We start from the raw sequence: 22,526 nt of genomic DNA, 5'->3' as shown, positions 1-22,526 counted from the left end.
ACCAAAATGAGGCACAAAAAGTCATCAGTAAGTATTTGTAAAGTAGTTTTCTCAGCAAAGTTTGAAGAAGCACAACTAGCTCTATAGCAGAGACATCCAGTGTGTCAGCTGGTCACGGCTTCTTGTATCACTGGGATTTATAGCCAAATACAGCTGTGCATCGTCAGCATAGTAATGTAGTAAAAATATTTGAACAACAGATCAATCAGCTATAATAATGAGAAGACTTGCACTGTTTGTCCCATCGATGCACACTCAGCAGAACAGACACAGTGCTAGACTATATTACAGTATATATATATAACAGTCATATTGTCATAGCTATGCATACACTGACTTTAGTGTATTTCAACTTATACATCAGGGTCTCTAACATGTTTCAGGGGCCCAAGGTTCATGAAGCTCACTCAACACATAGATTACCATGGCAACAAGTCTAAAATGTAGTGCCAGATGAATCAGTGAGATGTGACTACATGACAGTACAGTATGGATGAGTGAAGCTGCAGCTGTACCTTGCTGACGTGCTGACAGAAGGGCGGGTTGGCGATCATCTGGCTGAGGAAGTTGAGGTACGCCGCCACCAAGGCCATGATGCCGCAGCGGATAAACATCGGCATGTTCTCCTCGTTCACCAGAGCCATGTCCTGCAGAACCAGCCGCACCGTAGTGTTTTAAAGGGGCATTAAGTACGATTTTTACTGCCCCATAGCAAAAAATGACCACTGTAGGTCAGCAGGGGGTTGATATGGTTGTTGATCAATAACAATGACTCATCGATTAATTGGCCAGCTGCTGAGATTTCTGGCTTTCAAAACTCACTTTCCAGCCCAAACTGTTTTGGAATAAAAACTTTCCCTCAAGACACTCCCAAAAAAGTAGGGTTACGTTATATATGTAACCCTACTTACATATATATATATACACATATGAATGTAGAATCACAGAATGTTAAATAACCGTAAATATGTAAATAATCAAGGATTTTGTGTTGCATTTTAAGAAGTGATTGAGGCATTATTATCAATTATTCTACTCTATGGTTCTACTCAAGGGTTCTATTTTAGTTTCGTTTATTTGTGCAAGAAAGTAAAAATCTAAAACGCCAATAGACAGAATTAAACAAGATTGTCCAGTATGCACAGGTGGTTGAAAAAGCCCCATAGGACTTGTAAGATAAGCAACTATATAAAACAATAAAAAGTCACTGAGAAGCAAAATGAAACTGAAATTGAAAAATGAAAATGAAAACAGTAAAAATAGGAAAAAGGGTTAGGGTTAGCTTAAACACAGCAATAATAACTGTCAGGAAAAAAAAAAAAAGTCTGTGTATATTCACAAATGTTTTTGAGCTGTTTGACTGAAAATAAGCTTTTTGTCAATGTCTTAACCTGTTAACCTTAAAACACAAGTCAGTTTTACTCCAGAGTGTTTGCAGACACTACAGTGTCAAAGCAAACCTTTTCCAGCCTCAAAATCAATGTCAAACTCAAGTTTAACGGTCACATTGTGTCAGTCGTCGTGTCAAAGGCTCAGACAACACAAGTCATTAATCGAATAAATCACTACGTAAACAAAGCCAGTGGTGGGGAAGCAGTGTGTCAGCAGGGGGCGCCACACTGCAGCTACAGGCTGGGCCTTTAAATGTGTCGGCACTATTCTTAACACGCCACTTTTATCACTCTTATCACACAAACGATCGCAGACACGCCGCACGCCGCACACAGCGGCGACGCGCGGCGCATCGTAGTCGGCCTCCCGTGCCGGCCGCGTCGCCCCGGGGTCGTCGCCCTGACGACGACCTTTTCACCCACAGCGTGAGAACACAACCAAACTGCAGACACTCCTCCCTCCGACCTGAGAGGGCCAGAAGCAATCTTCCTGCACTCCGTAAAGCCCTTTACTTGGATTAAGATGGCTATCGTAATACCAGCGAGATTGATGCAGTGCAGAGGTGTGTGTGTGCGTGTGTGTGTGTGTGTTCTTGTATTTCTATACTTAGTAGTATAGGCAGATGAGGAAAATCTTCCAAAGTGAGTACATTTCTTCTAGCTGCTAGTTTAGGGTTAAGATTAGAATTAGGATTAAGTTTAGGTTAAGGTAAGGGTTCTGGGTTACATGCTTGTGTGTGTGTGTGTGTGTGTGTGTGTGTGTGTGAGAGAGAGAGAGAATGTTCACCTCTTGTCTACAACGCTGTGACATTTACACATGATAAGATCTCAGCGTGACAGACTAACAAACAGCTGGTGTGTGTGTGTGTGTGTGTGTGTGTGTGTGTGTGTGTGTGCAGATTTTCTTCACACCTCCCTTCCGTCTCACATCTCGCAGGCTGTTATTGCACCTGCATGCGGTCTGCAGTCTGCAATGACATTAAGGGCTTCTTGTTGACAAAGACAGCCTCAACTCCTCATCAATGACAGCAAACACTGCAGCACCTGAGCTCCCTGACAACATACTGTCATCGCACCAAGATTACAATAATAATATCAGTACCATTAAAGGGATAGCCGACTAAAATATGCAATTTCTCATTAAAATGTTGTTGTTTTTGTCATTGTTGATGTAAAAATCAACAGGAAACTGAAGTCGTGAAACCCGATCTTCCGTCTCCGTTTTGCTGCGGATTAAAAACGACTTTCACACGTCGGAGTGGGAAATCCAATCAGAAGTCGACCTCAACACGCCGCTCTCTCTCTCTCTCTCTCTCCAGTCTACAGTGAAGCTCGCTCCACCAGGTTTGGTGAATGTTTTAGTTCCAACTAGACTGAGCTAGCAGAGCGAGTTCTGTGTGGAGCGCCCCGCAGCTCTCTGAACTGTTTCACGAGAGAAAATACAGCAGCCAAAAGCTCCTTTTTATTTTACAGTTATTGAATGTTAGGAACGCTCAGATCTTGTGATACTAACAAAATTAACACTTTTAACTGGGCGGACCGTCCCTTTAAGACTGCTGACATTGAGTTTGAAGAGCTCCTTGTATCGGCATTTCAGCATCAAGTCAACACCAAATCAGAATTCCCAATTTCCTTTACAACTGATTTCATCACTACATCTTTTATTGTTTGTACTTGTGCATTGTTTCTTGAATCTAAATGTCAGTGTGGCACAACCTTATTTTCAGTCTTCACGTAACTTTGAAATTCTACATTTTTTAAATGTAGCCTAAAAGTCACAGCATTTTACGCAGCCTTTTTTCTGCCTTCACGCACTTGTTATAATCTCTTTGTTGAATCTGTTCACCAACGTGTTCAATGTCAGTTTCCATTCAAATGAATGGGAAGAAAAAATCTGAACTCGTCCAGCTGCATCTGATCTTGGTGAGAAGTTTATAATCTGCTTTTCATGGCGGTCAAAGAGCAGAATGACACCCATGTTAATGCTAAGTGGAATATTGCTTTAAATTAACAAAATGTTAAAGTAACAGCAATGTTGAAAAAACAGGCATTCCCTGTGGCGATCTTGAACATAACATTTTCCAATGACATTACCAGAAAAAGGACTAAACGTCTCATTTTTGTCCAAAAATTTTACAAATATAATGAGAAATTCAGGCCATATCCCCCCCCACTAACCCACTGATTTGACTGAGGAAGATAATAACCAGCTGTACCTGCAGAGCGATGGCCAGCCGGATCAGGTCGATGACCACCTCCTCGTTGGCCAGCTCTATGGTCAGAACGGCCAGCGTGGTGAAGAGCAGCTCGAAGTTTTTATGGACGTTGTCTTCCTCCTTACAGCCCAGATAGATGTGACGGTACAGCTGCTGACCGTGCTGGAGGTGGAGGAGGAGAGGAGGAGGAGAAAGAAGAGGAAAGAAGAAGAGAGGAAACGGGAAGGGAGAGGAGAGGAAGATGGCAGGAGACGCAAGGAAAGGACGGTAGAGGAAAAGAAAGATGGAGAAACTGTTAATAAATAAAGTCATTAAAGGTGCTACATCTAAAATAGGCGGAAAAAGGTGGGAGACAGGACTTTGACAAAGCAGATTCTGCAAATATATAAAAAAACGAGTCTCTTTTTCAACTATTTACAATTATTGGTAATCATATTATTTTCTTTGTTCCACCGGTGTAAGTTTCCTCCGACCGGATTTCGTCGTTCCACTTGTTCAGACTGAAAGGTTTAATAAACATAAAGAAAGAGATTCACTTCAAAACAATTCAGCAGCAGGACTAGTTTTTTATATATAGTCAGAATCTGCTTTGTCGGCGTTCCTTTATGTGCTAGAAGTGATTTTCAGACTGTTCCTCTAGACTGAATGGAGAGAGAAAAAAACACAATTCTCCAGTCTGCTCTACCGGAGCAACAGATCACAGAATCACTGATTTCCAAATGATTCAGAGATCAAACTGCATCGACACATCTTCCTGCTCCTGTGAGGAACTGCAAAGATGGAGGTCAGCTCCATTTCATTCAAACTGAGCCTGAGAGAAATTAACTGGGGAACGGTTCAAAAGTGATGCTTTTATCACCAGGCAGAGAGAACGAAGGCAGTTACAGGGATCTGGAATATGTTGTTCAGAATTTCACCAATTCTTTTTTTATTACAGCCGATAATAATAATAATAATCCCTCAAAACTGAATGCGTGACCTTTGCGCAAATAGTTTGGGGAGCTGAAATTGTCCAGTTTCAAATATGTCCTCTTTACGCAATTCATTTTAATAGATGTGAACAGTGGTAGCCATCGCACAAGTCTGTCATCTAATTTACATTAGTGTAAAATTGGTAAACTGTTACATAAAACTTGTATCTCTCAAACAACCGGTTGCCAAGTGATTCCTTATAACGTTTGACTGATTCAGAGATCAAAAGATGAGTTTTCCAAACAACTGCTGGTGCATGAAGTGAAAAGCAGAACCTCTGCGATGTTTCCACTCCACATGATGGAAATGAAAATGGGATTGCACTGTGAAATGCAAATGAAAATGAGACTGTGCCGTCCGCTGAAAAGGTTAATCCCATTAGCTTTCAATCCCCCTAAAAATAACCCACTTTATGAGAAGCTTCTTCTTGCAGTGATGGTCGTTAGCGCTCGGTTAGCACAGCGAGCGCCGCCATGCTATTTTGCAAAAAAACAGAATAAATAAAACATGCAGGGGGGGTTGGAGGTAGCCTGTCAGTGTCTTCGTCCTGCATTCATATGCTTGACGCGCAGCCAAATGCAAAGTGAAGGCATTTCACATGCTGATGACTCCTATTCACCACTAATGAATACAATTAGACTCCATAAATTATCTTTGACAGCGGATGAGAGTGTGAGTTGGCTAGGTGGCTTCATCTGCTGCGGGTTCCTAATGAGCGGCTGGTCAGAGATAAGACGCCGCCGCGGTGCTGATGCTGAGAGACGGAGGCGTCCTGCTTCCTGCCCTCCGGCTGCACCCGGGGGGGGGTTCCACGCTTCGGGAAATGTCAGGGCGGAGGTGCGATTCAAAGATAAAGAACTTAAACTGTGGGCCGCTGTTGGAAATGTTCTGGACATGCCAAAAAAAAACCCAGACCCTGAAACCTCCAACTAATAATGTATTGCAGTTTCTTTACAAGGGAAGAAAACCACGGGGAACATGGGATAGCAGCACTCACACTTGGATTTAGTCTCAGTTTACCATTTAAAAAAAAATATATATATATTTTGGCTTCTTTGGATTCTTTACAAGGGAAATTTGTTGTGAAAGAGGGTAGGCTCTCGACTTAATGGATTGGTAAAAATGTTTATAATGCAAAGACCAGAGTTTTTTTTGTCATTTGCACAATTTACATGAATACATTTGCATACCCAAACAAATCGTAAGGTTTGTTCAGCATTCAACAACTGGAAATTCAAACGTGTGAGGGAGGGAGGTTTGGCTGGAAACCTCTGTTGGTTTTTGTGACAACAACTGGAGAAAAGGCAGCTCAGTGTGAAGCCTGTTTGGACTCGACAGCTGACTGGAGACAATACTGTCTGTGGGTCCAAGGTTACAGGGATGTGAGGCTGCTGTGATGTCAATCTAACTCCGGAGCGTTTCCTCCTTTAGTCCGGTTCGTTTATCCCGGTGAGAACAAAACCATCTGACGCCTGGAAAAGCGAGTCTCGGTCCCTTTCCAAGCGGACTGCGGAGCGGTTTGTTACAAGTGAGAACGTAACGAAACAACATAAAACATCTGGTTTCATGAGTATGTAGTTCGTTGTTCGACCGTTGATCCATATGGATTTACGGGATACAGATGGATACTGACATCTGTGTTACCGAGATGGTAAACTATGGCAAACAGCACAGATAAGTCCGTAGTTTAAGTTTCAGATTTGTTTTGACTCCCCTGCTACCCAGCTGCCAAAATCTCTAATCAAGACAGGTCACCAAATCTGTCCAATAAACGAGCAACTTGTTAGTCATGTGACTTTTGTTTACAAGCCCTGGTTCACTTGGATTCGGGCAGTGTGAACCTAAACGAACCAAATAAAGTAAACTTTTCAAATATGGTTCAGACTAATGAAAACAAACTGTAGGTGTGATCACACACCCTTAGAGACAAATTATATAAAGGTCCAAAAACTTATCCTTTAAGACATTCAGCTGAAGTTCTTATGCACAGCGTCTTATGATCTCTTCACGCCCACCGAAACCCGTCTGCCGCACAGCAAGGACAGATATCAAATACTAAAAATAACAGCTTGGGAGTATCTGTCATGATAACAGGGTTGGAGCTGCTAGACTCTTTACCTGTTGATGCAGAAAAACTGATTTAATGCTGAGCTGCTGCAGCCTCAGACACGTCTGGACTGAGATTTTGCAGCGCGGGTCACTCCAGGTGAAGGAGTTGGCATGAGAGGAGAGTAGAGGAGGAGCAGTTTGGGGACAGATACAGTTTTTAGACTAGTTGTTCAGACCTCGTTCCAGTGTTTTAAAGACCTCAGCTGACATGATGAGAAAAATGAACCATGCAGAAACAGCACAGATATATACAGTATATATATACAGTATATATATATATAATAAAAGCGATTATAGCAATTCTGACATTTTCCACCTTTTTCATGAATGCAACATCTTGCTTGGAAATCTTCTCTCTCTTGATCTTCAGTGCTGCGACATTAGGGATGATTCTAAAATGGAGACAAAATAAATAAATACATAAATAAAACCATTCCAATTATCAATAGGAGGACAGTGTTCTGTTATTGAAACAGAAACACTGACACCTAGAACCATAAAGTAAAGCTGCCCAAATGCTCATTGTTGCTCATCTGCTTCAATTTTCTCTCGTTTTTAATATGGACACATGACTGTGGTTTCACTTTGTGTTGCAATCTGCTGTTTTTGTTAAATATTTAATATGTGAAGCACACTGCACCACATCTTTGTATGAAATGTGCTGTACAAATGATTGATTGATTAATTGTGATCAAATTTGGAATGTCTATACTATATGTAGAATGATATATATAGTCTACTGTCTATATGTAGACTGTAATGTTTACTGTCTACAGACACAGACATTGCGGTGTTTTACCAGCTCTTACCTGATGCCGCGCAGTTTGGCGCGGTTGTCGTGGCGATCGATGATGTTGTGCAGGATCTCCAGCACCAGCTGCCTCAGCTCGCTGTCCTCCATCAGCGAAATGGAGAAGAGCGGATCCAGGAAGAGAGGAGGCAGCGCGGCCGCCATGGTCTTGGACTTAAAGCCGGAGGTTACCTGGGGTGGAGGAGAGAGACGGGGGAGAGGTGTGAGTCACGTTATCACACCATGATGCAATTAATCCTCAGGGCGGATTGTAGAGGAGCACTGCTGTAAAGAGCTGAAAGGTTATGTTCACACGCGGCTCAGAGTGTCCAAACTCTGACCTTTTCCCTCACATGACTCAGATCTGATGTTTCTAATCAGTCTGAACAACAAAAAGCTGCACTGAGTCACATCTGGACCACAAGGATATGTCCCAAGACATGTGACCTACATGTGACTTGCATTTGAACGATCAAATAGGAATTTGTCATTGTTGCCATTACAATAAGTACATTTCAGGTCATTCACCTGAGGCATAATTTGGTGCCATGGCAGCTTGGAGGAGCGTTAGCATGCGGGACAACAAGGCAAAACACAATGAAAGACAAGCAGACGATTTCTTTGGTATTTGGGGAGAAGCTTCAATTCAGTCAAACCCTGAAGGCTCTTACTTTAACCAAAGTGTTCAAAACAAGTGGGAAAAGCGCAGGTTACAGAAAATAAATATACAGTCATCCACAAATATTAGTTATGAACATCACTTTGGAATTGAGAATGAAGGCCTGTGGTGTGAATGTAGCTCTGTCCACCTTTAGTTTTTGGATATATTCATATTATGCTCTAATATGCTCTATTAGGCACCAGAGGGGGAAAAGACACATTGGGAGTCATGTTATGATGGCAGGATACAATTAATCTAAAAAGTGTTTTTTAGACTGGAACTTAGTCTCAGACTTTAAGACTAAGTTTTCCGGTGTACGGTACTTTCAACTTTTATTTTATGCTCAGTTGAAGTTGTTGAAATTTCAAGAGAAATCTACTGTTGTACTTGAGGATTTTTTTTTTGTGTGTGTGTAAATGAACATCCTTAAGTTAGTTAACAATGGAAAATGAATGAAAGAATGTAGAAAGTAAAAATGTAGAAATGTAAACAAGAGGCCCAACAGAGAAGTAGGCAAGCACAGATCTGAGTTTCAAACAAAGCTAAACGGTTAATGAAACAGTTTGAGACACAGTGACTGTCATCCTGTCTGAGGGGCGTCAGCAGCCACAGACCGTCTCTCTCCAGGACGACTGACAGGTGGAAGGTGTGAACGCACGGCCGCCGTCCGTCAGCCAATCAGTGCGGCAGACTCAGGATTACTCTGAGTAAACATCAACCTCCTGCTGCAGACGCTCAGTCTGACACACAGACAGCGGCTGGATTATTTCGTCTCGGCCGCGGTGGACGACCAGGAAACGTGATCAGACTGTGAACCGGCGATTTTTTAGTTTCTTTTCTACGTCATGCTGCGATAACACAAAGAGATAATGAAACTTTAATGAACTGGTGTGAATATAGACAGAGATCATGCCATGACAGCATGATTCACAATAAGTCTTAGTCAAAATATATGAAAGATAATGAATTTGTGTGTGTGTGTGACAGGATACAGTGATTTCTGTATCGTTAAGAACTCATTTACACCTGGTATTTTCATCTGGATATACTATCCGGATGAAAATCTGATCACACCTTGCAGTTACACCTGGTAATTATATGCGTTCTGGCGGTCAACATTCTGTCTGCATTGTGATTGGATGCTATTTTTCTCAAAGCAGGTGATCACTGTAGGTGGGGAGGTGCCAACAAAAACTATGACAGGTAATGTTTGACAGAATATTGCAATTGCAATTTAAACTGCGATTCATATCATGTCATCATATGAAGTTTTTCCTGTCATTTTTTTTTTTTATTGTTTAAAGAAAAGTGATTTTGTTAAAAAAAAAAAAACTAGATGTGAGTGTGCAGATTTACTGAGTTTGAGTCTGATGAAAGGTTTTGATTCATGGACCAAAGATTACTTGCAGCTCTAAAACTCCTTGTTCACAAATCCAGTTTGGACAAAACTCTCTCTGCAGCCTTTGAGATTTGGAAATTGCAGAAGTTCATATTGCGATTTTTTTTTAAATTAATTGTTCAGCTCTAGTTACTGTACAGCATGGACTGCTTTGGAAGGGCTTGTCTTCCACCTGGTAAATTATAAACTGGGGCTGCAACAGAGAAGAGCGTCCCATCCCGCCTCATGAACTCGCCGTAGATTCACACCTTTTGCCCAAATTAACTTCAGGTGTCTGTATGGTCACTAGAGGGAAATCTTCTCCACATGAAGGAAGTGTAGAATTTCAATACAAAAGTGTCTCTGAAAACAACAGCAAGCGAGCGCTCTGCCAGAGAGAGCTGGGCTCACTGGACTGACATGACATGAATTCTGGGTATTGAAGTCTCACAGCTCCAGCAGTGAAATCGCCTAGAGCCGCTTTAATCTTTAACCTTAAGGAACTGTCTTCATCAACAGACTGTCCAGCTGAAACATGTTCATTCTGAGCGCTGAATTAAGACACAGTTTCAATTTTTTTCACCTACATGTTGATACACGTTGGATTGAAACACTGTCTCTGAGTTTTTGTCAGAGATAGGCTTTTAAAGGTCCCATTTTCTCCACTCTCCAGAGTTTTATTTTGTGTCTTGAGGTCCATTCAAAGCTGTGTGTGTGGTGTCATGAACCAAAAACACTCTCAATCCATTTCTCCACGTTCATTTTCCAGCATCTCTCTGAGCCTTACCAAGAACAGGCCGTTTCTGTCGCCGTGTCTTTAAGGCTCATTAATATTAACGACCCCTCTGTTCCGATTGGCTAACCGTTTCGAGAGCGAAACGTGAGACGCCGCGGCCCGGCGGCTACAGGTAGGGAAAACTCTCCGGTAATAAACGATGACGACCGCTCGACCGCTTTGAAAAAAACACTTTGTTAGTCTATTATTTCTTACAGAAATGATAATGAGCGAACCTTTGTGACGCCACAAAGTTACGGAAGTCCAAACGGCTCGTTTAGAGGCTCGCTTTTCTAATATGGATTGTGTGGATTTAGTTTTGATGCTTTCACCATGTTTGGATAGACCATCCAACTCCTTTATCATCACAGAGGCAAGGGGAGTCCTGTTTACACCATGTGGGACCTTTAATCAATCTACTCCAGTTCTTCACTCCACCCGCAAACATCCGGGTTTTGCCCTGACGGTCTGCGATGTCAGAGAAGATCGCACCCCCGACACCAATAACACCCCCCCCCCCTCCCCCTGCCTCGGCTCGGCCCCATCTGCAGCTGCATGTCGTTATAAATACTCCGACCTTTGACCCCTCCTCCAGCTGCACTGAGAAGCCAGGTGGCAGAGAGGAGGGGAGATGAGGACAGATTGACTGGGTAATAAATTGCCCTCCGAGTGCGCACGGTCCATCGCAGTGCACGAGGATGCTGCAGGAGAGAAAAGGAGGAGTGTGTGTGTGTGTGTGTGTGTGTGTGTGTGTGTGTGTGTGTGGCTGGCGTCTCCATGGGTGTTTTTTTGCCACCTGTGCCTCCTCGTCTCGATGAGGATCTCTCACAGAAAGAGACGATGACGCAGGAGGAGACGTCTTTATTAAGACTTCAAGTGGTCGTCTTCAAGATCCTCGTTTTTTTTTATTTAGCCTCATCACTGTGGTGTTTCTGCTCTGCTCTTCCCACAGATCACCTGTCAATCAAACAGTGTGGGCGGAGCTTGGATTTTCTGTTGATGCAGTTTGAGTTTCTCTTTTCTTTGTCTGTTCAGCCATGGTGGCTATCACTGCTCATGCTAACTACCCAGTTCTTCTTCTTCTGTTTATTACAAACAAACATAAAACATTCCTGTGTGATTTTTCCCAGGAAAGAGCGACCAGACACCGGCTGTTTAAAACAGACAATGGAGAAGATTTATGAACTGGATATAGGCTGAATTGCTTATATTAATCGGGGATACAGAGTAGCAAAATTGAGATTTATTTATATTCAAATGCGGCAGATTATTACTTTCAATTACATATAATTGGGATGATTTGTGAATTATGAAGAGCAAACGCCTCAACTTTGAGATAGAATAAAGATTCCTGGTCAGGATTTATACATTTTCTCCTTTGCCTCCAAGCTTTGCCATTCCTCATCACATCTCACTGTACAAAATGAATCCGTATCAGAACAGAAAACTGAACCACTGCAGCCAGGTAGAGAAATGTGTCTCTCCCCGCTCCCGTCTACACTAATGAATACATCTGGGTCAGATTGGTCCAGTCTGATGGAACAGTCTGTTGATCTCCCAGGCGGGCGGGGCTGGTGGTTGTTTTGGCAGACAGTACAAATGGATAAAAGATAAGCGGGCCAAAGGAGAGACTCACCATGATGAGGGAGCTGAGCAGCATGGTCTGGATCCGCTTGGTGCCCTGGTGCCTGAGGAGAAAACACAACAGCCCAGTTAGACAACAGAGGAGGAGGAGGAGGAGAAATGCACCATCAATCATTCTGTCAGTACAGTAGGTGTCTCTTTTTCCCCAAATGCCGGATATGTGATTTTGGAACAGCATTCTTCAGTTCTTCAATATTCCAGCATACATGGCAGCAGTTAAACCGCGGGAATTCAATGTATAAAACGGTCATTCCCATTCAAATCAGCGTTCCTGGACGGTCGGAGCGGCGGCCATCTTGCTGTGACCCGTTGGACTAGCTTCTGTATAAAGCGACTCACAGCAAGTCACTGAGCTGAGAGGTTTTACAGCAAGAACCAAAGCAGCTTCTCTGTCTCCTTGCTGCCATGGATTGCTAACATGCTAATGTTGACTAGAAGAGCTAGAGAGAGAAGTACAGTCTGTGATGAAGCTACGTTAGCCTCGTCGCTAACGTTAGCTTCCAGTTGAGTTCTGACAGTTTGCTAACAGTGATTCCCAACCAGGGGTACGCGTACCCCTAGGGGTACTTGAGCAGCTTGCAGGGGGTACGCGGAAAGATTGGGGATTACAATTTATTTCCAAAATGATTAAAAAATATATATTCCAAGTCATTTCATAAGCCGATTGCTAAAATGGTACGTGCGCACCGCAACTAGTTCCCCCCCGGCAGGTGTCAACTACACTACTCTGTGAAGAGGCCACGTTCACGCATGTCAAAACTGCGCGCAAACCAACTAGCTAGCACTAGCAAACATGGATAAATGCCTCAAACGTGTAGTTGCTGTCGCTCTGGATTCAGGTTTAGGGGAGCCCGGTGACAAAAGGAAAAAAGAGGCCAAGCCCAAACACCGGCAGTTCAGTGAAAAATATATTTTGTATGGATTTACTTGTATGTCCACCACCGCAGCCACAGTGTTTTCTTTGCGGTGAAGTCCTGACAAATAAGTCAATGAACCAAGCCCATCTACAGCGGCACCAGAGCACCAAACACTCAGGAAGTCTTGGTAAAACTGACGACTTTTTCAATCGAAAACTGTCAGAATTCAAGTCAAGTCAGACTACACTGAAGAAAGCGACAAGTGTGTCAAGCAAAGCGCTGGAGGCGTCTTACGCTGTGTCACTACTTGTGTCTAAGTCAAAAAAGCCACGTTCTATCGTTGAAGATCTCATTCTCCCTGCAGCCGTAGTTTTGGCTGAAACTAAGATTGACAAGAAAGCAGCCGACGCTCTCAAGACAGTTCCATTATCAAGCAACACAGTGTCCCGTCGGATCGATGATATGTCCATTAATATTGTTGGACAAGTGGTGGATCAAATGAAGCAAGCAGGTCAGTTCGCTTTGCAGTTGGATGAAATGACAGATGTTAGTGGGGAGGCTCAGCTCTTGGCGTTATAAAGACGTGTCGGACATTAATGAGCATATTTTGTTTTGCAAGAAGCTGGTGAGGATATTTTTCAGATTATAGACAGCTTTTTCAAAGACAACAATCTGGAGTGGAAATCCTGCAGTCACATTTGTACAGATGGCGCGGCAGCAATGACGGGGAGAGTGCATGGGCTACTTGGGCGTGTGAAGAAGGTAAACCCGGAAATAAAGTGGATGCACTGTATTATTCACCGGGAGGCACTCGCCAGCAAGAGAATGAGCTCTGAGTAAAGTGCTGTTTTGGGTGATGCAGTTAAGGTGATTCATTTCATTCAGTCCAGGCCAACGAATCACAGGCTGTTTCAAAATCTTTGTCATGACAGCGGGTCGGAGCACGAGCAGCTACTGCTTCATACTGACGTCCGCTGGCTGTCTCGTGGAAAAACGCTACTGAGACTGTTTGAACTTCGCGCTGAGGTGTTTGTTTTCCTGAAAGAGCACTTGCACCCCCTTGCGGGAGTGTTTGAGGACGCAGACTGGGTTGCGCGTCTGGCATATCTTGCTGATGTGTTCGCCAAACTGAATGACCTCAACCTATCACTTCAAGGCAAGGACTCACATATCCTTAACATGTATGACAAGGTCAAAATATGGGAGAGGAAATGTGAGGATGGAGATGTGAGCCGTTTCCCACTGCTTGATGCCCATCTTGCCACCACTGATGTTGACAGAAGTCCTGTGGTGAAAATGGTGAAAGCACAAATGTCCAAACTCGACACTGATTTCAACCAGTACTTCCATGATATTGAAGTCAGAAAAACTGGACTGGGTGAGGAACCCATTCAGTGTGAATGAAAGCAGCAGCAGCAGCCAAATCTGATGGATTTGTCCTCCTGTGGGCTAAAGATGGCACATGCTGAAAAGTCATTGACAGAGTTTTGGTGTGATGTCGAAAAGGAATATCCTGAGCTGGGAAAATGTGCATTGAATGAACTGGATCTACTTATATGTGTGAAGTGACCTTCTCAGCTTTGACTCACATCAAAACCAAGCAGAGGAGCAGGCTGAATGTGCAGGACAGCCCGGTAACAGCTGTTGCCACACTGCCTCAAAGCTTATGAAAGACAAACAAGCTCAAGTGTCTCGTTAAAGCTCAGGTGACTGATGAAAAGGAGTTGAAACTGCTACTGGGTGAGTCTGAATATTATTTTTTCACTCACAATAAGTGTAAATGTCTTTGTATTATTATAAGGGGAGTCATTCAAACGATTTACATTTAATAATCAGTTGTGTTAGATACTAAAAGTTTAATATGAGTTTAATAGAACAAATTTAGGAGAATCATCAACCCGCATGAGTGAGGAGGAACTGCTGGCATGGCAAAACAGCTCAAGGGGTACATAAGACAAAACTGTGCTAACAGACTCATCTGCTCAGTTCTCACAGTGACAGACTTTACAGCCTTAATGGCGAGACTTGTGTTGTCACCATAGCAACCAACCCTTAAAATTACATAGACAACATTTTATGCTGTGCTAGCCAATTTACCATGAGAAAGTGGAAGGACCATTCTATCCATTTAAGTTCTGTGAGTTGCACAGACTCCTGGTACGACCGACTCAGTGGGAAGACGGTGAAGATATTTTTTTTTGGGCAGATTTCCCTTTTTATTGGATAGTTCAAACTACAGAGAGACAGGAAAGACCCAGAGAGAGAGAGAGAGAGAGAGAGAGATAACATGCGACAAGAGTCCCGGGCCGGATTCAAACCCAGGACATCTCGTTTACACGGTACGCTTCCTGGACCACTGATCCACCAGGACTCGTGTTTATTTTTAATGCAAGATTCGACTGATTTATTTTCTGTGTTCCTGTTTTCATGTGTGAATGAACTAATATAATGTTTTCTAGGACTATCTATTATGTGCACTGGCAGCTATGAACACTCTACAGTATTTCTTCCCTATCGTAAATGTAAAATATGAAGTTAATGCATAAATGTCAGAATATAATATAGCAACACCACAGTATTTCGGCTGCCGACTGTTGGAGGCGCAGCTGATTGCGTCACTGTGATACCCGCGATCACGATAACGAACGCTCCCATGGGAATTACGGCTTTTATTCAGCGGACTTTATATAAGAACAAAAAATAAGAGAAAACAATTCGATTGCTCGCTCCCTGGACACAACAAGTGTTGCTGCAACCAATAACTTTGTATTAAAACTGCTTATAGCCGATATTTTGTGCCGAAATTTGACCTCTTTCACGGTAAAAACAACAAGAATTCAGTGTTTTCCCTCTGAATTTTCTTGTCATCTGGGTGGAAAAGCCTCTGAAACAGCATTCAGACCATCATGGGACACTAAAACTCTCCACTGAAACCCAGACCAATGGAATAAGTTTAGGGTTAGCAGCTCTTTAAAGCAGGGTGAGAATTAATTTACAAAATACATAATCAAACAAATGAATACATAAAACGTGTAAAGAAAATCAAATTTCACAGCATGTTTCACAGACTGTGTTTGTGTATCTGTGGTCAGGAGGAACCTCCATCATATCAGAGGTGGACGACGCCGACCGGATGATATCTGATATTCAGTAAAAGTCCAGTATGGGCTCCACGTACGGGTGTGACCCCGATGTGACCTGGTGCTGCGGAGCGGGGGCGAGACGGCCCTCTGAGCAGCAGCTGAGAGCTTTAAAATGCTGTGAAAGTGCTGCGATATCAGCCAGCCGCCGACAAATTCCTCTCCTCCGGCAATTAACCAAAGAGGAGAGAGAGAGAGGGAGAGAGAGGGAGAGAGAGAGAGAGAGAGGCTGTGGGGCGGTATGAGGAAGAGGAGGAGGAGGAGGAGTGGAGCGTTCGTTTGATTTGGGATTATCTGTGTTTGCACTCTTGAGGCCGACGGGATTAGCTTGTTTTTTTTTTGTTTTTGTTTTTTTTTGGAAAGAAAGCCCTCGGCCCTTTAGTGACCCGGGAGCTGAACTGCCTGCGGGGCGATCAGGGTGAAGAGAGGACACCGTGTTGGACGGCTTAAGACACAATTCACTTTGGAGCTGCAGTGTGTGTGTGTGTGTGTGTTGGGTATGTGTGTGTGTCATTTTTATTCTGTATTGCATATACGTAAGTGTGTGTGCTGCATGTGTGAGTGTGTGTTAACGCTAAATAATGGTGTAAACATCGGTCTTTTCCAGTCTCTGTGTGATCGTTTGGCTTCAGAAGACTTGGTTTATGTTGCAGAGCTGTATGGAATAATTTTATGGTGATTTTTTGTTCGTTTTGTAACTTTAAAGAACCGGTCCCTACTGACTTCACTTGTTTTGGGAAGGCTGCACCTCCCTGTGTGTTATATGGACTAACAAACTTCACCTTTGTTTCAACTGGCATGAGGGGGAGGAGATAATGACACAGTTTTCAGTTTTGGGTGAACTAATCCTTTAAGACAGTGAGTCCACATTACAGTGACACATAAATTCAGCTGTTTAGAGCCAGTTTTGCTTCAGCTGACTGGTTGTGCTGGTAGAGGAGGGCACCCTGAGGTCCTCGGCTCACGAATGCGTGACTCACCCGATCTTGACGGTGTCCAGGGTGTGGCAGGGCGTCCCGTACACCGGCACCTTGCCCATGATGAACATCATGACCTCGGCTCGCTGGTAGTCTGGCAGGTTTCCTCCAAAGAAGCCTGGCAGCAGCAGCAGGAGGAGGAGGAGGAGGAGGAGGAGGAGGAGGAGGAGGAGGAGGAGGAGGAGGAGGAGGAGGAGCAGGAGGAGGAGGACGAGGAGGAGGAGGAGGAGGAGGAGGAGGAGCAGGAGGAGGAGGAGGAGGAGGAGGAGGAGGAGGAGAGATCAGAGAAGAGTCTCACCTTCATGTTGAAGGTCTTGACAAAATGTACAGAGCGCTAAAATATATATTCCATTCTCTTTAATAGAATAGAATATTTATTGTTGGACTGTCAAGCACAGATATTACACAAATAGAGTCACTATTTCAATATGACAAAAAAGATACTTACAAATTCTTAATGATATTTTGGATTTATGATGTGATTTTGGTACTATTTTGGCTTATGTACACCAGTCAAAAGTTTGGACACATGCATTTTTCTTGATTTTTACTATTTTTCATATTTCAGAATAACAGTAAAGACATCAAAACTATGAAATAACACAAATGGAATTATGCAGCGACCAAAAAAGTGTTAAACAAATCAAAACAATCTTATATTTTAGATTCTTTAAAGCAGCCGCCCTTTGCCTTGATGGAAAGACAAAGGCTTTGGAAAGAAATTCATACATAGGATCAACTTCACTATTTATATTTGTCTAAGAAACTCATTTCAAGCATTTAAGCAGAAGCCTTTAGATCAAAATGGCTTTAAGAGAATGAGAAACATTCAGTCAGGTGGGTCCAGACTGTTGACTGGTGTGTATATTGCATGCAAGCTATGACTTTTGTATGTGTCATGCATTGCTTTCTTGGCCCAGTCTCCCTTGAAAAAGAAATATGTGATCCTCAGTGGGATTACAGGTTAAAGGTAATACTGGAAGTATTTTAAATATCAATATATCATTGTGAATTTAATTGTGATTCCTTGGTATAATTGCTGTAAACAGATGAGACCATGATCAAGACGATCAGCCTCTATCTCACACCAGTTAGTATTATTAGTTCTAGTGTTTCTCCACATTAAGACTACATTTCCCATCAGCCCCGCTGCTTCCTGCTCCTCCTACCGATGGTCTGGATGATGGCGTTCTGGACGATGCGCTCCTCGCTCTCCTTGGCGCGGCCGGACGAGACGCTGGAGGCGGAGTTTCGCCTGGAGCTTTCGCCCAACTCGAAGTCCACACTCAGCCTCAGGTGTTTCAGGAGGGTGTTGAACACCTCCAGCACTGTGGGACCTGGAGCCACACATTAACACACACACACACACACACACACACACACACACACACAACACAAGAAGACACATACAAATGCAAGCACACAGACAGACATTCACACAGCAAGCAGGAACACACAGATTAGATGAAATGCATAGAGTGAATAGAGAAGTCATTCCCAGTCTTGAGGTATTAGAAACAGGCTTGTGGGTGAAAAGTTGCCGGTTCAAATCCCTGGACTAAGTGTGAAAAACTGAGCGGGGAAAGTGAATAAGAAACACTTTCTCCTCCCTTAACTACTACCATCAAAGTGGGTAAGGAACTTAAATGACAATTCCAGCGTGATTTTAGGGTTAGGGTTACATTTTTTACATTTTCCATCCCTTTAATGTTAATTGTGACAGTGTTTAAATCAGTTTTTCAAAACTTCTCAGGCTCATTCACTCCCATTCAATTCCAAACAGCACAGAAAACAACTGTGGACTTCTAATTTGGTCGCTAAAGGTAATCCATCACTATGAACGAGAGGCTGCCAATCACGTTTTGAGAAGTTGCATCAGAACGGTAATATCAGGCGGGAAACTTTTACATTTTGAAAGAAGTTCTGATCATCGTTTCATATTAATGCGTCGCATTCAGGAACAACGCAAGAGTCAGGACGAGACAGCAGGGGGCGTCTTACTTCCGTTTTCTGCTTCTCTGATTTCCATGTTTTCCTCTCCTTCAATAAAAATTTCAACCAATAGCTAACGTTCTCTGCGGTTACGTTAGGCCCCGCCTCCTGTCAATCACAACCCAGTCAAGCCAACAGACAAACCAAAGCAAGACCAAAAGCCAGCTGTAGTCTGTAAAATGAAATGGAAAATAAAGCTTGAATTTCCCTCTTCTTTACTGGGAGTAACTCATAATATTTAGACAGCATTTATTTAAAAATATTTACTCTGAAAAACAACTAAGATGAGAGAAATATAGCAAATATCTCCTAACGTGATAAAAGCTGGAAAACAATCTACAGTGATGTAAAACAGTAAGGAATGCAGGGAATGATCAAAAACTGCAATCACACTGGAACTGTCCTTTAACTGGTATGAATGTGCATGAGTGTGAAGAAATAATGGTGACAAAAGGATTTTATATGATTCATTGTCACATTTTTAAATGGTGGTTAGACTGAATGAATTTCTGGAGGTTTAAGTTTAGAGTTAAGAGGATTCTTTAGAGACAAATCCAAACTACAGACAGATGCAGAAGGAAGCCCCGCCCCTCTGTTAGCAGGAAGCCCCGCCCCTCTGTTAGCAGGAAGCCCCGCCCCTCTGTTAGCAGGAAGCCCCGCCCCTCTGTTAGCACGTCTCCTCTGGTCCAGTCGTCTTAATCCGCTCTGTCACAGAAAGCAACACCTCAGATTATAAAGTCTGTCCTGCCTGCCGCTGCTCTCTGCCTGCGGGACATCGAAGCCTCCACTCATTTAAACTAACAAAAAAATGGTAGTGATGGTAGCAATGCTGAGAACTTTCCAAACACTCTACATTAGAGCGGAACAATCGAGAAAATCAAAAAATAAAAATCGCAATATGAACTTCTGCAATTTCCAAACCTCAGAGGCTGCAGTTAATTTCTTCAGTTTTTTTTGTTTTTTTTCGAGTGTTTTTTTTTTTTTTAAATGAAATCACTTTTCTACAATTTACAATTTTAAAGTTCTAAAAAATGTATGACAAAATATTCTGTAAAATAATCACAATTAGAATTTTGTGTCAATATCAGCCGTACTCTACATCCATTTTGTGCCAGTAATTGTTTTTCTAAAAGAGGGTCTAATTTCATTGTAATATTTAAAGGGTGTACTGCAAAAAATCTCCATCTTAATAAGTCCTAAAATTTGCCAATGAGGTTTGATAATTTCACTTGTTTCCAATGCAAATCAACTTGTTTGAAGAATTTAGTAGAATCAAGAGTCATTTTCTTGACAGCAGTGCAGTGATCTGCCTTATTCTGACTGGTTTCAACAGACTGACACTCACTTCTAGAAAACTCCTGAAACAAGTGAAGCTGCAGTGGAAACAAGTGGAGTTATCTCTCCTCACTGCAGAATGTTTCTCTTGGTTTAAGAACAATAAGATCTGAAGGCTGATTATGAGACCAGACGACTGGTTAGGATGGAGGTTTTTTGCGGTGTGGGGTGCAGAGTCACGTCACTTCCTGTTCCACAGCACCAACACAAGCACAAAGGACTTTGCTCAACTACAGAATCACAACATGAAATCAAAAACTTTGCCCATGAATTCAGACCAAAAACTGAAGATAAATGAATATATGTGTGGTTTATTTTTACAAGGACAGATTCAACCACAGTGGCATCAACTCTCTGTGGTGTATCACAGTATTTTTAATGAGAGTGAGATCCACAGATATCAATAAAGGCTCTTCTCCACCTGGCATTAACGTGCGTCTGGAACGCCAACAAAGCAGATTATTGACATTATTCACACGGCGGCCATTTTGAACACTCGGGGTGGGAAGCTCTACCTTGAAGATTGTCATGTATATAAAACTAAGTGACTTCAGATAGACCTAACAGTTAAAATTAGCAGCAATCCGAGACACAACAACCACAACAACTGTTTCAATTTAGCAGGGAAGTTAGTTAGCTTACTAGTTAGTTAGCTACTAGCTAGCTAGCTAGGCTAGACTAGTAGCGAGTGATAATGGGCCAAATATATGAATCCCTCTGGATTCTTCAGATCCAGTTGTTTCTAATGGGTTTTTCCATGGGGAATCTGTGAACTGATAAATGTTTGTATGATGCACTTGGTTCACAACAGCAGGACAGTAACCCTAGTTGACTGGAGTTTCCCACCCAGAGTGTTCAAAATGGCTGCCGTGTGAATAAGGTCAATTGTCAGAATCTGCTTTGTCGGCGTTCCTTTATGTGCTAGAAGTGATTTTCAGACTGTTCCTCCATACAACGGCAGTGAATGGAGAGAGAAAAAAACACAATTCTCCAGTCTGCTCTACCGGAGCAACAGATCACAGAATCACTGATTTGGGGGTTTTATCCTGGAGGAAGAGACACAACACAAGACTCTACCAGAGTCACACAGAGGTTTAAAGTGTTTCTGCTCTATGCGAATACAATCTGATTACCCAGAATGCTTGTTAATGCCAGGCGGTCAGAGTCTGTTGAAACTGGTCTTTGTCCCCAGTGGGATGAGGTTTCAGTCTGACCGGGCCGCTGCCTCTCACCACACCAACATACCTAGCCAGAGGTTGGGACTGTTTTCGTTTGCGAAGGTGTGTGCATCGGATCTTTTGGACTGTTGGATCATTCCTACCGAGAAGGCGTTTTGTTTTTTGTCCAATAAAAGTAGGCGGTGAAAGCGGTGAAACAGAGATTCAAAGGGTTAAATACAAATACAGAGACATTTCAGCATGATCTAAACTTGTCTACACCTGGAATAACACCACCTGGTTCAAGATAACAACGCTTCATTCAAGAAAATACTTGATTTGCATTGGAAGCAAGTGAAATTATCTCAGCTTAGTGGAAGATATGTTTCAACTCCATTTAAAGACTTGAATTCAACATTAAACTAAATTAAATTAAAATGTTTCTTATTTGAATTGATCTTTTGCAGTAGGTGATTTTTTTTTATTGCTATTCTGATCTTCTCATGTCAAAGAACATGGTGTCAAACATGGTGCCTCAAATAGATTTCATGCTTAATTAATTAGTGAGCAATTAGCACATACCAGAATGTGAAAATGAGCAGAATGAAACCAGACATTCAGCCTGGACAGAATACGATGAGATCGAAACACATCAGCAGCAGATTCCTTCCTTTTCCCGTCAGAATTGATCAGATTAAGAGAATGAGGTAAGCGGACGGTAAATCAGAGGTCATTCCTAAGGGTTTAGGGTCATGGGGGTCAAACGTGGGACCTTCTGGTTACAGGACACGGGTCCACCCTGACCTCCTAACACAGATACCAGAGGATGTTTGTGTTGGAGAGAACAAACTCTGCAGCAACATATCGGAGTCTGCTCCCATCCAAGATTATAGAGAGAGAGAGGCAGACAGAGAGAGAGACAGAGAGAGAGAGAGAGAGAGAGAGAGAGAGACAGACAGAGAGAGAAGAGAGAGACAGACAGATTATAAGATCTTTGGACTAAGGCGGCGGCCACTCTGATCCGTCTGTCTGTCCATCTCTGTTCATTTCAATTCATTTCCACTGACAGCCGTCTGTTGTCAGACAGACTGATGACGCTCCGTCTGTCAGGTTTCCATCCGTTTTGACTGAC

The 22,526-nt window shown here is 42.7% G+C and overlaps 1 protein-coding gene across 1 annotated transcript in view; it reads right to left on the bottom strand.

Moving 5' to 3' along the window:
• Positions 1-22,526, bottom strand: part of LOC139907860 (protein EFR3 homolog A-like) — a 55,541-nt gene that overhangs the window by 17,659 nt on the left and 15,356 nt on the right. The window contains exons 7-13 of the mRNA XM_078287577.1: positions 18,080-18,247; positions 16,914-17,028; positions 11,929-11,980; positions 7,498-7,670; positions 7,005-7,080; positions 3,608-3,769; positions 516-647 (exon numbers count right to left, since the gene is read on the bottom strand). Of these exons, the coding sequence (XP_078143703.1) occupies positions 516-647; positions 3,608-3,769; positions 7,005-7,080; positions 7,498-7,670; positions 11,929-11,980; positions 16,914-17,028; positions 18,080-18,247 (878 nt within the window). The remainder of the gene's footprint in view (positions 1-515; positions 648-3,607; positions 3,770-7,004; positions 7,081-7,497; positions 7,671-11,928; positions 11,981-16,913; positions 17,029-18,079; positions 18,248-22,526) is intronic.

Source organism: Centroberyx gerrardi, chromosome 13 (genome assembly GCF_048128805.1).
Source record: "Centroberyx gerrardi isolate f3 chromosome 13, fCenGer3.hap1.cur.20231027, whole genome shotgun sequence".
NCBI lineage: Eukaryota > Metazoa > Chordata > Actinopteri > Beryciformes > Berycidae > Centroberyx > Centroberyx gerrardi.
The sequence above is the reverse complement of the archived record's forward strand: the minus strand, read 5'-3'. Positions and strand labels throughout refer to the sequence as shown.